Below are 12221 nucleotides of genomic sequence, written 5' to 3'. Positions count from 1 at the left end.
TTTTTTTTTGGTTTAGGAGTTTTTATTCCTTTAACAGGAAATTTCTAATTTTCAAGAATAAGGTATTTGGGGAATCCATTTCTTTTCAAACTAAGCCCTTAGCCCAGCAGCAAAATTTCTGAAAAGAGGGTACTCATGCATGCCGAGGTCAGTTATTGGATTAATGACCAAGGAACTAGTGTTCAGCAAACATGATTAACAGCTATGTTTTTGGCCGCTCAGTTGGGGGAGTCACACCCAGATGCTCTGTAGTAGGGTTGCTGGCCAGGGGGTGGGTGGGAGAAATACCCCTTGTCACACTGATTACCTCTCCCCACTTCCCAGATCTGCTTTTACTATGCACGTGGAAGCTGGGCATTCGGCGGTTCCTGAGGAGGGCCCCAAAGATCTTCGCTGTCCTCTCTGCCTCTATCACACCAAATACAAACGCAACATGATCGACCACATCGTGCTGCATCGAGGTAACCTTCATTACTGCTTTTTCTTGGGGTGCCACCTGTAGCTTTAGTGGCATTATAGCAATGTCCTCTAAAGGTGACAGAGGCACCTTTGCCCTGGTCCTTTTTTCGTCACCTTATCTCCAGGTGAGAAATCACAGTGATAAGCACAGTGACAATCAACAGGATAAAAACACCTGCCTGCCGAGACCATTTCCTCTACCAGAAGGGAGGCAGAGGTGCTGGATCTGACAGCGGTGGCAGTGAACACTTCTGTAGGGCTTCCCAGTTAGAGAGGTTTTTCCGCTCTGAATTCTCTGCCCCTCACAGCCTTGGGGAGGACGTACCTAAGGCAGGAGTGAGTGAGAAGCGGGTAGATGAGGACATGTTGTAGAATGTGAAGAGGTTTATGATGTAAGGGATTCTTTTGAGGATGACCAAAATGATGATTTCCAAAGTAGAATGTTCAGTTTCCTTTGAAATGGATGAGGAGAGAGAATTCTTAAAAATAAAAGTGGCATGATATGGATTAGAAAACCCATGGACTTCGGATTTAAATTCAGGGTTTAAAACCTACTCTGTTAAACCTCTCTGTTATCTGTAAAAAGGGATGATTATACCTATAATGAGATAACATGTGGAGTGTCAAACATGATGAGATAAGATGATGAGAAATATTTCCTCCAAGGAGCTCTGGTGGTGTAGTGGTTAAGCGGTTAAATGCTCAGCTGCTGACCGAAAGGTGGGCAGTTTGAACCCACCAGCTGCTCTGCGGGAGAAAGACGTGGCAGTCTGCTTCTGTAAAAATTACAGCCTTGGAAACCCTGTGGGGCAGTTCTCCTCTGTCTAGTGCATTATGTCTAGTGTATAATGAGTGTTCCATAAACGTTGGTTCCTGCTGGTAAACAGTGATGCTTCTTTTAAGTCCACTTCACTTTTCCTTTGAGTTGAATTTACTCTTGGCCAGTTAAAACATTATGAAACAACAGCTTCCTCTGCATTGGAAGGAAAAATACATTTATGTACAACCTGCTTTGTCCTGAAAAAATTCAAACTTCGGGTGGATGGGAAAAGATTGCTGTAATATCCATAGCCAGTCTAACTTGCTTTTTCCATCTACTGATCTTTCCATTCCCTACTTCATTCCTTCTTTTCTTCCTCTTTCTTTCTCTCTTTCTTCCTTCTAACCTTGGGAAGCTTTTCCGTATTTGCCACATGTGTTTCAAAAGCAATCAGTGTTGTCTGCCATGTAACTGAGATACCACTCATACTAAAATGCTGGGTATTTGGGGGAGTTTGCAAAGTATCCAACATTTTCCTTAGAGCTGCTGCCTTTAGCCAGAGTGTTTTGTGACATAGCTACCTATATCTTCTGCATAAGTGTGAACTACACACAAGGACCAACATTTCTCACTCTCAGATTTCCCCACCCATCACACTAATGAGACATGAGATTGGTGCTGGCTAGGACGTTGTCTTGGTGATCTAGTGATGCTATAACAGAAATACCACAAGGGGATGGCTTTAACAAAGAGAAGTTTATTCTCTCACAGTCCAGTAGGCTATAAGTCCAAATTCAGGACGCTGTCTCCAGGGAAAGTCTTTCTCTCTGTCAGCTCTGGAGGAAGGTCCTTGTCATCAGTCTTCCTTTGGTCTGGGAGCGTCTCAGCGCAGGAACCGCAGGTTTAAAGGACACGCTCTGCTCCCAGCGCTGCTTTCTTGGTGGTATGAAGTCCCCGTCTCTCTGCTTGCTTCTCTCTTTTATATTTCAAAAGAGGTTGGCTTAAGACAGTATGTAATCTTGTAGATTTCATCAATATAACTGCTGCTAATCCATTTTATTACATCATAGTGATAGGATTTACAACACATAGGGAAATCACATCAGATGACAAAATGGTAGACAATCATACAATACTAGGAGTCGTGACCTAGACAAGTTGACAGATATTTTGGGGGGACACAATTCAATCCATGGCAGATGTCCACTTGCAAGCTGGGAGAGGCCGCACAGGAACATTTAGGCAGGAATTCTTGGCCCAAGTGGTCTCACTTGGTATTCTGCCTCAGTCACCTGGCTTCTGGTCCCCCAGCCCATGTGTTGTGGTGGCTCTATGCCCCATCACAGCTTAGGTGGAGGCTATCAACAGTGTTGCTGCTGAGCAAACAGAAACAGTGGGACGGCACTTTCTGTGGTTGGTTCTCTCTCTTTTCCCATATTGTTGCCTGGCAGGACCAGAGCTTTGATGCCTCATGAGCTCAGTGACTTTTCTTCCACGAGCTGAGAATGCAAGAAGCGAGGAGGCAAAGAGAAGTTCAGCACCGTTGCCATGAACACTCCAGTAGTGCTCTACACTTGACACAGTGCTTCTCCCACACACAAACGCACTTCATCTTCCATCGGCATGGTGAGGGATAATGCTGTTATCGGGAATGCCTGCTGCCCTTTGTGAAACTTGAGACTGAGAAAGACTACATTTTCTTTAATTTAGTGTATTTATTTGTAGTCTACATTTCACAAAGGGTTTACGGTATCTGATAGACGTACATGCAGAACCATAGGGTTAAAAATGTGAAGAAACTACGGCAAATACAAAATAAAGTGGAACCATTGGAAAGTACACTAATAGATTGAAGAAGCTGATAGAAATATAGGAGTCTGGCTACTCAGTGTATGTCATAAAGTATGTGCATTCCTTAGCAGTGGCCTGCACCTGGCCCTGATATTCTTGCCTGCTGTGGGAGAGAAGAAGTCAGAAACATTTGGATTTAGAATGTGTATTAGATTTTTTTTTTTTTTTAAATGCTGTTCTGGAAAATTTCAGGAACTCTAGACATTGAAACCTGAAAGGAACTTCTCAGTGGATTCTTCTGAAGGGGAGAGTACGTGAGGTAGTGGAGATTGTTGCCACCATAAATACTGTGGTGAGTTCCATAGGGCCAGTGAATGCTGAAGTCACTTAACCACTTGCCTGACCTGTAAGCAGTAAAGCTATGATTCAGTCCCAGTCCTCTGATCCCATATCCCACCTGTCACTGATTATTTACAGCCTTTTCTCTCTACTTAAGGAGAAAGTTTTTATTAAAGGAGGCATCTGAGTGTGTAAACATTGTCCTCATTGGGGTCAGAAAGTACACAATCTGGAATGAACATCAGCATTTGAGGTTTGGTAGTAATATTAATAAAAATAACAACAACAGTTACTATTACTGATTGCTTACTAGGTAGCAGGCACTGTACTAAGTGCTTTATAATATTTTATGGAATTCTCACAAAACCTATGTGGTAAGTACTGTTATCCCCAGTGACAAATTAAAAAAAAAAAAATAGGGCCAGAAAACTGAGCAACTTGCCTAAGGTCAAATGAGTAATAAGTGACCCAACTGAGATCTGAACCCAGGATTGTCTGACCCAGAGCCCATGCCTTTAACACTATCCTTCCCCTGAGAAGGTGGTATCACCCTGTTGAATGTTCTAGTGGCTGTGGCAGCTGAGTCCAGGGGCTGGAGGTCAGAGACAAGGACCACAGAACTGCAGATGGCAGAGTGCTTCAAGACATCCGTGTCTGCCATCTGTGTCCTGGCCTGGCTTTAGTGTCCATCTCAACTCAAAATGGTAGCTCAGTGGGAGGTCAGTCTTGACAAGTCAAGAGATAGGGTTGAGTGCCTTGCAATTTAGGGTTGGAGCTGATCTCAAAGTAACAAGATGTGGCTCTTTCTGCACCTGAGCTCTCCTTGCTCTGTGGATGAATAAACATCTTTGGTCTCTAGGGGCTGCAGTAAGAGATCTTTGTGAGGCCTTGGCTAATTAAAATACTTGGGATGAAAGGCAAGAAAAACAACTTCTGAACTGGCCGTGAGACAGAGCTACTATTTGCAAGAATAGAGTTTCCACAGCGTTTAGTCTGGACAAATTGGTGTATTTTTGTAGGGAGAAAAGGGAAAAGAATCCACTTCAGTTATGTAAAATTTGAATGAGAAATATCATATATTTATGCTGGCATTGGCAAAAGAGGGCATACTCTTTGTTCATGCATTCAGCAAGCGTTCATTGTGTGCTTGTTATATGCCACACTGGGTTCTTTGGGCAAGAGGGGAATGCTAATGGAAGGGTCAGTGGTTCAAACTTACCAGCCACTGCATGGGAGAAAGATGTGGCGGTCTGCTTCCTTAAAGATTTACAGCCACGGAGACCCTATGGGGCAGCCCCACCCTGTCCTGTAGGGTCGCTATGAGTCAGAATTGACTCGATGGCAACGGTTTTTTTTTTTACCCCTACCTGCCCTCCTCAAAAAATGAAGTGTACACATAAGTATGATGCAAGGCAGTGAGTGAAGTGTCTCGGAGACTTATGGTGGCAGATATATTTCTCTTTGGGGTACAGAAAGGTGGTGGAGGGGGGTGGCTTTCAAACTGAGCCGTGATAAAATTTCAACAGACCAAGAAGACTTAAGGCCAGGAGAGGGAACAGCGTAACAAACCACTGAGGTGAGTGGAAGCAGGACGCGTTCGAAGCGGGGCTTTGAACTAGTTCTGTAGGTTCAAACGCCTGCTGAGAAAGTGCATTTCTAACAAGTTCCCAGGTGATGCTAATACTGCTGGTTAGGGACCAGTTCTGAGAACCACTAGTAGAGCAGTGGTTCTCAAAATTTATTATACATAAGAATCACCTGGAGGTCTTGTTAAAATGTAGATTCTGATTCAGTATGGGGTGGAAACGCAAATTCTCATCAGAGATGCCAACTGGAAAGAACTTGTTTGAAGCCCTGGTTTGCGAAACGGTATTAAGACTGTTCTGAGTACCTTCAGGGAGTAGAAGGAGGCAAGGCTAGAAAGGTATGTTAGGGCCAAGTTATGGAGGGCTTGGATACCAACACTGGAGTTTGAACTTTGCTCAGTGGACGGATGGAAAGCCAGGGCAAATTCTGAGCAGGGTGCTGATGAGATGCCTAATGAATACTAATTTAGCAAAGGTTGAAGCAAAGGATTAAAAAACCTATCTCTTTGATGAACTCTGAACTTGGGTCAGATCAACGTTTGGTGAGGTTGGCTGTGATTTGAGGAGTTCAGGTAGGGAAAAATTCAGCCCTGAGACTTTTGTTCCAAGGACAGAGTTGGTGGTCGAATTTTTCATGGGCTTTCTTTCATTTATGCTATAAATATTTATTGATCACCAGTATACGTTTTGACCACCAGCATTGTTTTCTGGCCTGGGAATACAGCCATGAGACGATAGGCAAGGACTGTCTTGGACTCCACTGGAGAAAAAGACAAGTGAGAAAATAATTTCACAATTGGGTTTCCATTGAGTTTATCACTATTGGAAGCACAATGCCTCACACATAGTTATGTACATATGTATCTTCTGCACCTATAGAAAGGATCCGGAAAAACTGGGCACAAATTCAGTTTTAGGGATGAAACACAGTTTTGTGAACCATTTCCACAGTAATTATGGAACAGTGTAATCACTGACACTGGTCTCCATTTGGCATATTAAAGTTTCTGTTTCCTAACCTATAATCTCAATATGTAGACAAATGCTAAATTTAACTGAACTCTACAGGTGATCATCCTTCTGGAATGCAGCTAAACCAGTCGCCGTCAAGTCCATCCCACCCCATGGTGACCCCATATGTGTCAGAGTGGAACTGTCTCCATAGCGATTTTGATGTCTGATTACATGGAAGTAGATCACCAGGCCTTTCTTCCAAGGTGCCTCTGGGTAGACTGAAACCACCAACCCTTCAGTTAGCAGCCAAGCACTCAACCATTTGCATCATTCCAAGGAATGGAACTAATCTCCCCAATTTTTCTGATCAGCATCATTTTCTTGAGAAAAAAATTTACAGTGAGATTCCTAACCTTTATTTATTCGATGAAAGTAAAGTTCCCTTCCATTCCCACCAAATACTTTTGCCTGTTAGAATTTGAAGTGCTGTTCCCAACTCCCTGTAGGTTGAGGGGGAAGCCTGGCTACCATCAAACTGTAATACTTCATACCAGAAGCTGTTTTGTTTATGTTCACAGGTATCTATTTTGTGGGTAGGTTTGGGGATAGTTGTTTTTGATAATGTTATTTTCTTAATAGCTTTCTAGTCCTCAGTCTTTGTCACTTGTTTGGCAGAGGGTGAGTAATAAATAGGTGGGTCTTTGGTTTGGCCCCAGCAGCATCTGAGTCCTCTAGAATGGTAATTTGCATACAGCGTTTGTTGGAGTGAATGGGTTCCAAATCTCTCCCTGCTTCATTTAGACTTGGCACGTTCTGGGGCGGAAACCCGTGTATATTGTGGTCTGCCTTTCAGGAAGAATTTGTACTTGGTAATTCTGGACTGTACAGTGATGTGGTTTTTTACTAATTGGAGCAGAAGTGACCCCCCTGTAGTTGCAGCTCCGCAGATGTTTCCACAGGAGCTTGACGGCACACACCTCTTGGCTCCTGTTGTGCCTTACTACAAGCATGCTTTGGGGTGGCATTACCCTGGGGTCCATCCAGCCTCTTGGGTTTTGTGTCCGCCTGCAGCACCAAGCATCTTTCGAGTAGGAGGAGGTGAGAGACACAATTCATCTTGTAGTCTTACTGGTGAAGTCATACTGTTTTTACAGCCAGTGCTGGAAGCTAGGCCACAATGAGTGATTCAGGCCTTGATTTCTCACCCAAGCTAATTTTGAAAGGTGTGAAGTCAAGAAAGACCTACAGTTGTCGCTGCCCCCTTAGAAAAAAAAAGACCCAAGGATTGAGCTTCTGGAGCCAAGGCAGGGTTCAGTCCATACCTTGGAACATTCCAGTCTTTAACTTTATGTTCTTCACTTGCCTCGGTAATGAATAACCTCATTCAGAAAACACTGTCAGTTACTTGCCTGCCTTGAAAAGTCTGTCTTGTTTTTTATCTTGGTCATTTTAGCCATGTTTTTAGAAAGAAGAAAAAGTAAACTTCTGTCTAAAGTTAATATCGTAATAAAAATCCATTTAGCAAGAAAATTGGTAAATTGGTAATGTCTTAGAGTGGAAATGAGCAGTCTTATATTTCAGAGTAAGTAAGCAGGGAATTTAGCTCTTACCAACCCGAAAGATATTGGAAACATAAATCACGTGTAAATGATTACCTTAGAAAGCTATACCTTTTGTATTTTTAAAATATTAGGAATAAAAGGCTTGTAGGTGTGCTGTGTCCAGAATGGGTATTTCCTGCAAGTACTTTTTCAGGGGAGGAGGAGGGGGCTGGCTGAGCTCAGAGGACCTGTGCTCCCAGCTCTCAGCTTTGTACTGAACGAGAGGTGTAACTTTGAGGAAGTAGCTTAGTTCATCAGTTCTCAGTTTCTACATAAATAAACTGGAGTTAATAAAACTGACTTTGCAGGGTTTTAAAGGATAAAAAGTAGCAGTGAGGGTTGAACACCTAACAGTGCTTGAAACATAGAGAGCACTTAATAAATTGTAGTGGTTGTTTACATTAATTATTATTATTCAAACTCCAGGGTATTATTCGGAGTGCTCATGACTTGTATAAAATTCACTTAGACACACATAGTGAATTGGAAACTGCAAAGAAAGCTAAAGTGGTAGAGGAATTGAAAAGGAGACCTGTTAAAAAAATGTGAAAGAGCCAATTATGTACTGTGGAGAAGTGAAGGCTGGAGGGTGACTGGGTGACTGTCTTCAAGGTGTTTGAGGCATCATGGTATGGAAAATTATACCCAGCTATTCTCCATCTCTACTGCGATCTGGCAGAACCAGGGCAGACAGGACAAGCCAGCACCAGAGAGCACAAGTGAAGGCTGTAGAGATGGCAAGGTGTAAATCGGGAACAAACACAGGGCAAGGAGATTGGATTCTCAAGGAAGATGCCAGAAAAGTTCGTGTCAACACTTCCCACAAAGTCCCGAGCGTAAAGGCGTAATTGTTAGTGTGGGGGTGTCCCCATCTCTTGCACGGGCACCAGCCTGCTCACAAGTCATTTACATGGTTGCCTTACCCAGAGCAACTAGAGTTAGTGCCAGGCGCTTCATTTAGAGTGGTTGTTCTCCACTGAGGGGCTGGGGGGTTGATTTTGCAGAAGCCAGGAATGCTGATAATTATCCCACAGTACACAAGCCCCTACAACAAAGAATTATCCAGCCCCAAATGCCTTAGTGCTACTGTTGGGAAACCCTGAGTTAGAGGAGTAGAGTATCCAAGGAAAGGCTTCTAACGACTCTAGTTTAAGCCAAAGCATTTTTTCGTCTTTTTACACCAAACTACGGAACTAAATGGTTAGAAGACTTAAACATTTGCTATTCTAAGAAAATGTGTAGATTACATTATAATTATGTTTCTTAGCTGTCTGCTATACATCAGTTTAAAAATATTTGTATTTGCAAATAAGCAACTGGCTGTTTGTTTAGGGAGAATAACATATGCCTTAGGGCTCCAGGGAGTATGCTGCCGGCACCACCTTCAACCCTTCCTCTGTCCAGCATTTTGTTGGCCAAATAATCACTGCGTTCAAGGGCTCCCAAGGCAGTGATTGCCCTACAGCTAGAATGTAGAGGTTGAGACTAACGCATGACATTGGGTGGGGAACATTCTGCATGGACTAAACACAGGCAACAACAGAAGGAGAACTCAACGCTGAGTGGGTCACATTGGTGCACAGAATTCTTACGCCCCGGAAGCATCCCTGCGCAGTTACTCTAAGGATAAATCGTGCTTTCTTGACTTAATAATGTATTGCTATTTCTAAATAATAGAAATATATGGGTGTGTGTCCATTTGTAAACTTTCAGAGTCTTCTGAAATCCGGACACAGCGTGAAAACGCACGCTATATTTGATCCTTACATAAATAGCACAGATTTTAGTTTTATCCCAGTTGTGGATATCTGGCGCGTGCGCCGATACTCTGGGCAGGCTGGTGTGAAATTTAATTTGAGCAGTTAAACACAAGGGTGAGGGAGTGCAAAATAAACAAGCACACGCATTTCCAGCCTTACAGCATTTGGTACACCGACAGGGGGAGCACCCAAATCCTCTGTCACTTTTATTTTTTCACTTCTGACAGTCAGATTACAGATTGTCTGAAAAGGCAAAATCCTCCAGGTCGCCTGCCCCACTCCCACATTCCCCTGAATGTTCTCTGCAGCCATTTCATTTGAGAGCTCTTCATAGTTGAAGGTGGAGTTTTTAGTGAATGAAAGTGGGCGGGTTTGTTTTCAGGTTTGATATTAGAGTAGAGATTCCCTTGGTGTCAGGAAACGGGAACGGTTTTCCTAAGAACATCTTGGAAGGGGAAGCAGCAATGGAATTGAAAATGGTGGGAAATAGTGGACTTACAGAATCCGTGGGCAGTGTCAATGGTTGATGACTTGGCTACTAACTGAAAGGTTGGCAGTGTGAGTCCACCCAGAGGCTCCTCGGAAGAAAGGCATGGCAGTCTACTTCTGGAAAATTAGCTGTTGAAAGCTCTATGGAGCACAGTTCTATTCTGAAATACATGGGGTCACCGTGAGTCAGAACCGACTCTACTGAAACTGGAAAAAAATAAGTGGATTTACAGCTAGAAAGACATGGATTCAGATCTTAACTCTGCCAACACAATACCTTTGACCTTTGCAGAGTTACTTAGGGGTTCTGTTCCTCAGTTTACTAATTTGTAAGATAAGAGTAACTCCTGCCACATAGAGTTGTTGGTAGGAAGGCGTCAGTACAGTGGTGGCACATAGGTGCTCAGCTAATGTTGGATTCCTTCCCCCTTAATGACACCCCTAAGTCTTGCCTAAATAATACTTGCTGAGGGAGTAGGATGTGCAAATAACTGTTGTTAGTAATGAGTAATGTGGTAGAAACGGAGCCCTGGTGGCACAGTGATGAAGAGCTTGGCTGCTAACCAAAAGGTCGAATCCACCAGCCACTCCTTGGAAACCCTGTGGGGCAGGTCTACTCTGTCCTTTAGGGTTGCTGTGAGTCGGAATTGACTTGTCGGCAATGGGTTTGGTTTTTGGTTTTGCTGGTAAAAATAGCAACTGCTTCCATTCCTCTTCCCTACCTTAATTACTCGTCTTCAGGAGGCTCTGGGTGGTGCAGACGATTCACTCGAGTGGCTGCCTACCAAAAGGCCTGGTGATCTACTACCGAAAAATCAGCCATTGCAAACCCTATGGGGTACAATTCTGCTCTGACACGTACAGGGTTGCCATGAGTCGAAGTCGACTAAACAACAGCTGTTTGTTTTGTTTTATTCAGGACTTAACCAGGACCTTGCAGCCTGCCCCACGTCTATTTGTAGGTTGTTCTAGGTATTAAGTACACAAAGAGCTTTGGTAATAGTTGGAACTGACTCGACGGCACCTAAGAACAACCAGCAGAGGAATATGTTGGTTTGGAAGTTATGGGGAGGAACAGTGTCCATGTGTGTGTAGCTCCAGAACCCAGACGTGTGAGAAGTAGCAGAATTGAATATGTGAATTTATTCTTATATTCCAAAGAAAGACTGTCTGCATACCATAAGTAAAAATTCCCATTTTTCCATTCAATTTGTTTCCACAGAAGAGAGAGTTGTCCCCATTGAAGTGTGCCGTTCCAAACTGTCAAAATACTTGCAGGGAGTAGTTTTCCGCTGTGATAAGTGTACCTTCACCTGCTCCAGTGACGAGAGCCTCCAGCAACACATAGAAAAGCACAATGAACTGAAACCTTACAAATGCCAGCTCTGCTACTATGAGACCAAGCACACGGAGGAACTGGACAGCCACCTTCGCGATGAGCATAAGGTACTGGCCCGGACTTCCTGCCTCCTGTCCTCAGCATACCTGTGGGGAGGGGCCGAGTAGGGAGAGAGAGCCAGAATTTAGTCACATTTACTGTGTACAAGATGGACATGAAGTAAACTAATTTGTAAAGTGAAGTTTAGTTTTGTTTATTATAAAAGAAATATGAGGTCATTGTAGAAAATTGGAAAACATAGAGGGGGGAGAATGAAAACCACCCACGATTTCACCACCCAAATCCAGCTGCTTGATCTTTTTGTCCTGTTTTCTATGCCCATTTTCCTTTGTTTTACATAGTTGTGATTATGCTATACATGAAATATTATGTATACATTGCTTTTTTTCACTTAGCATCCTAATGGGTATTTTCCCATGTCATTTAAAATGTATTATCATAAGGGTTGGAGCCCTGGTGGCATAGTGGTTAAGAGCTATGGCGAGCTACGGCTGCTAACCAAAAGGTTGGCAGTTCAAATCCACCAGCTGCTCCTTAGAAACCCTATGAGGCAGTTCTGCTGTGTCCTGTAGGGTCGCTATGAGTCAGAATCAACTCAATGGCTACAGGTTTGGTTTGATTTTATCATAAGGGTTAGCAGACTTTTTCTGTAAAGGGCGAGATAGTAAATATTTTAGGCTTTGCAGGGCATATGGTCTCCATGGCAACCACTCATCTCCACCTTTGTAGCAAGAAAGCAGCCACAGATAATACATAAATAAATGCGAATGGCTGTGTTCCAATAAAACTTTATTTACAAAAATAGGCAACAGTCCGTGAACCCATAGTTTGCCAACCCCTAATCTATCAGATGGATGTGCCACCATGTCCCTCAATCATGTAGGTTGTTTCTAATACGTTGCTGACTACAAAGATTTTCAGAGGCATCACTGTGAATGTCTGAATATTATAAGGACTGTAAAATGTATGTTTTATTTAGGGAGGGTAAAATTATAAAGGATGACTTCCTCATTCTGCAGAAAACTTATCTTACTTTGTACATCATGAACAGAAACCCTCATTTCTGGTTTTGTGCATTGCCCG

General features: G+C 43.1%; 1 protein-coding gene across 1 annotated transcript in view; it reads left to right on the top strand.

Moving 5' to 3' along the window:
* ZNF462 (zinc finger protein 462) overlaps positions 1–12221 on the top strand; it is a 97149-nt gene that overhangs the window by 65280 nt on the left and 19648 nt on the right. Inside the window, exons 8-9 of the mRNA XM_023727419.1 lie at positions 325–461; positions 10962–11185. Coding sequence (XP_023583187.1) covers positions 325–461; positions 10962–11185 — 361 coding nt within the window. The remainder of the gene's footprint in view (positions 1–324; positions 462–10961; positions 11186–12221) is intronic.

The sequence above is a fragment of the Trichechus manatus genome, unplaced genomic scaffold (genome assembly GCF_000243295.1).
Source record: "Trichechus manatus latirostris isolate Lorelei unplaced genomic scaffold, TriManLat1.0 scaffold00016, whole genome shotgun sequence".
In the NCBI taxonomy this organism is placed as follows: Eukaryota; Metazoa; Chordata; class Mammalia; order Sirenia; family Trichechidae; genus Trichechus; species Trichechus manatus.
The sequence above is the reverse complement of the archived record's forward strand: the minus strand, read 5'-3'. Positions and strand labels throughout refer to the sequence as shown.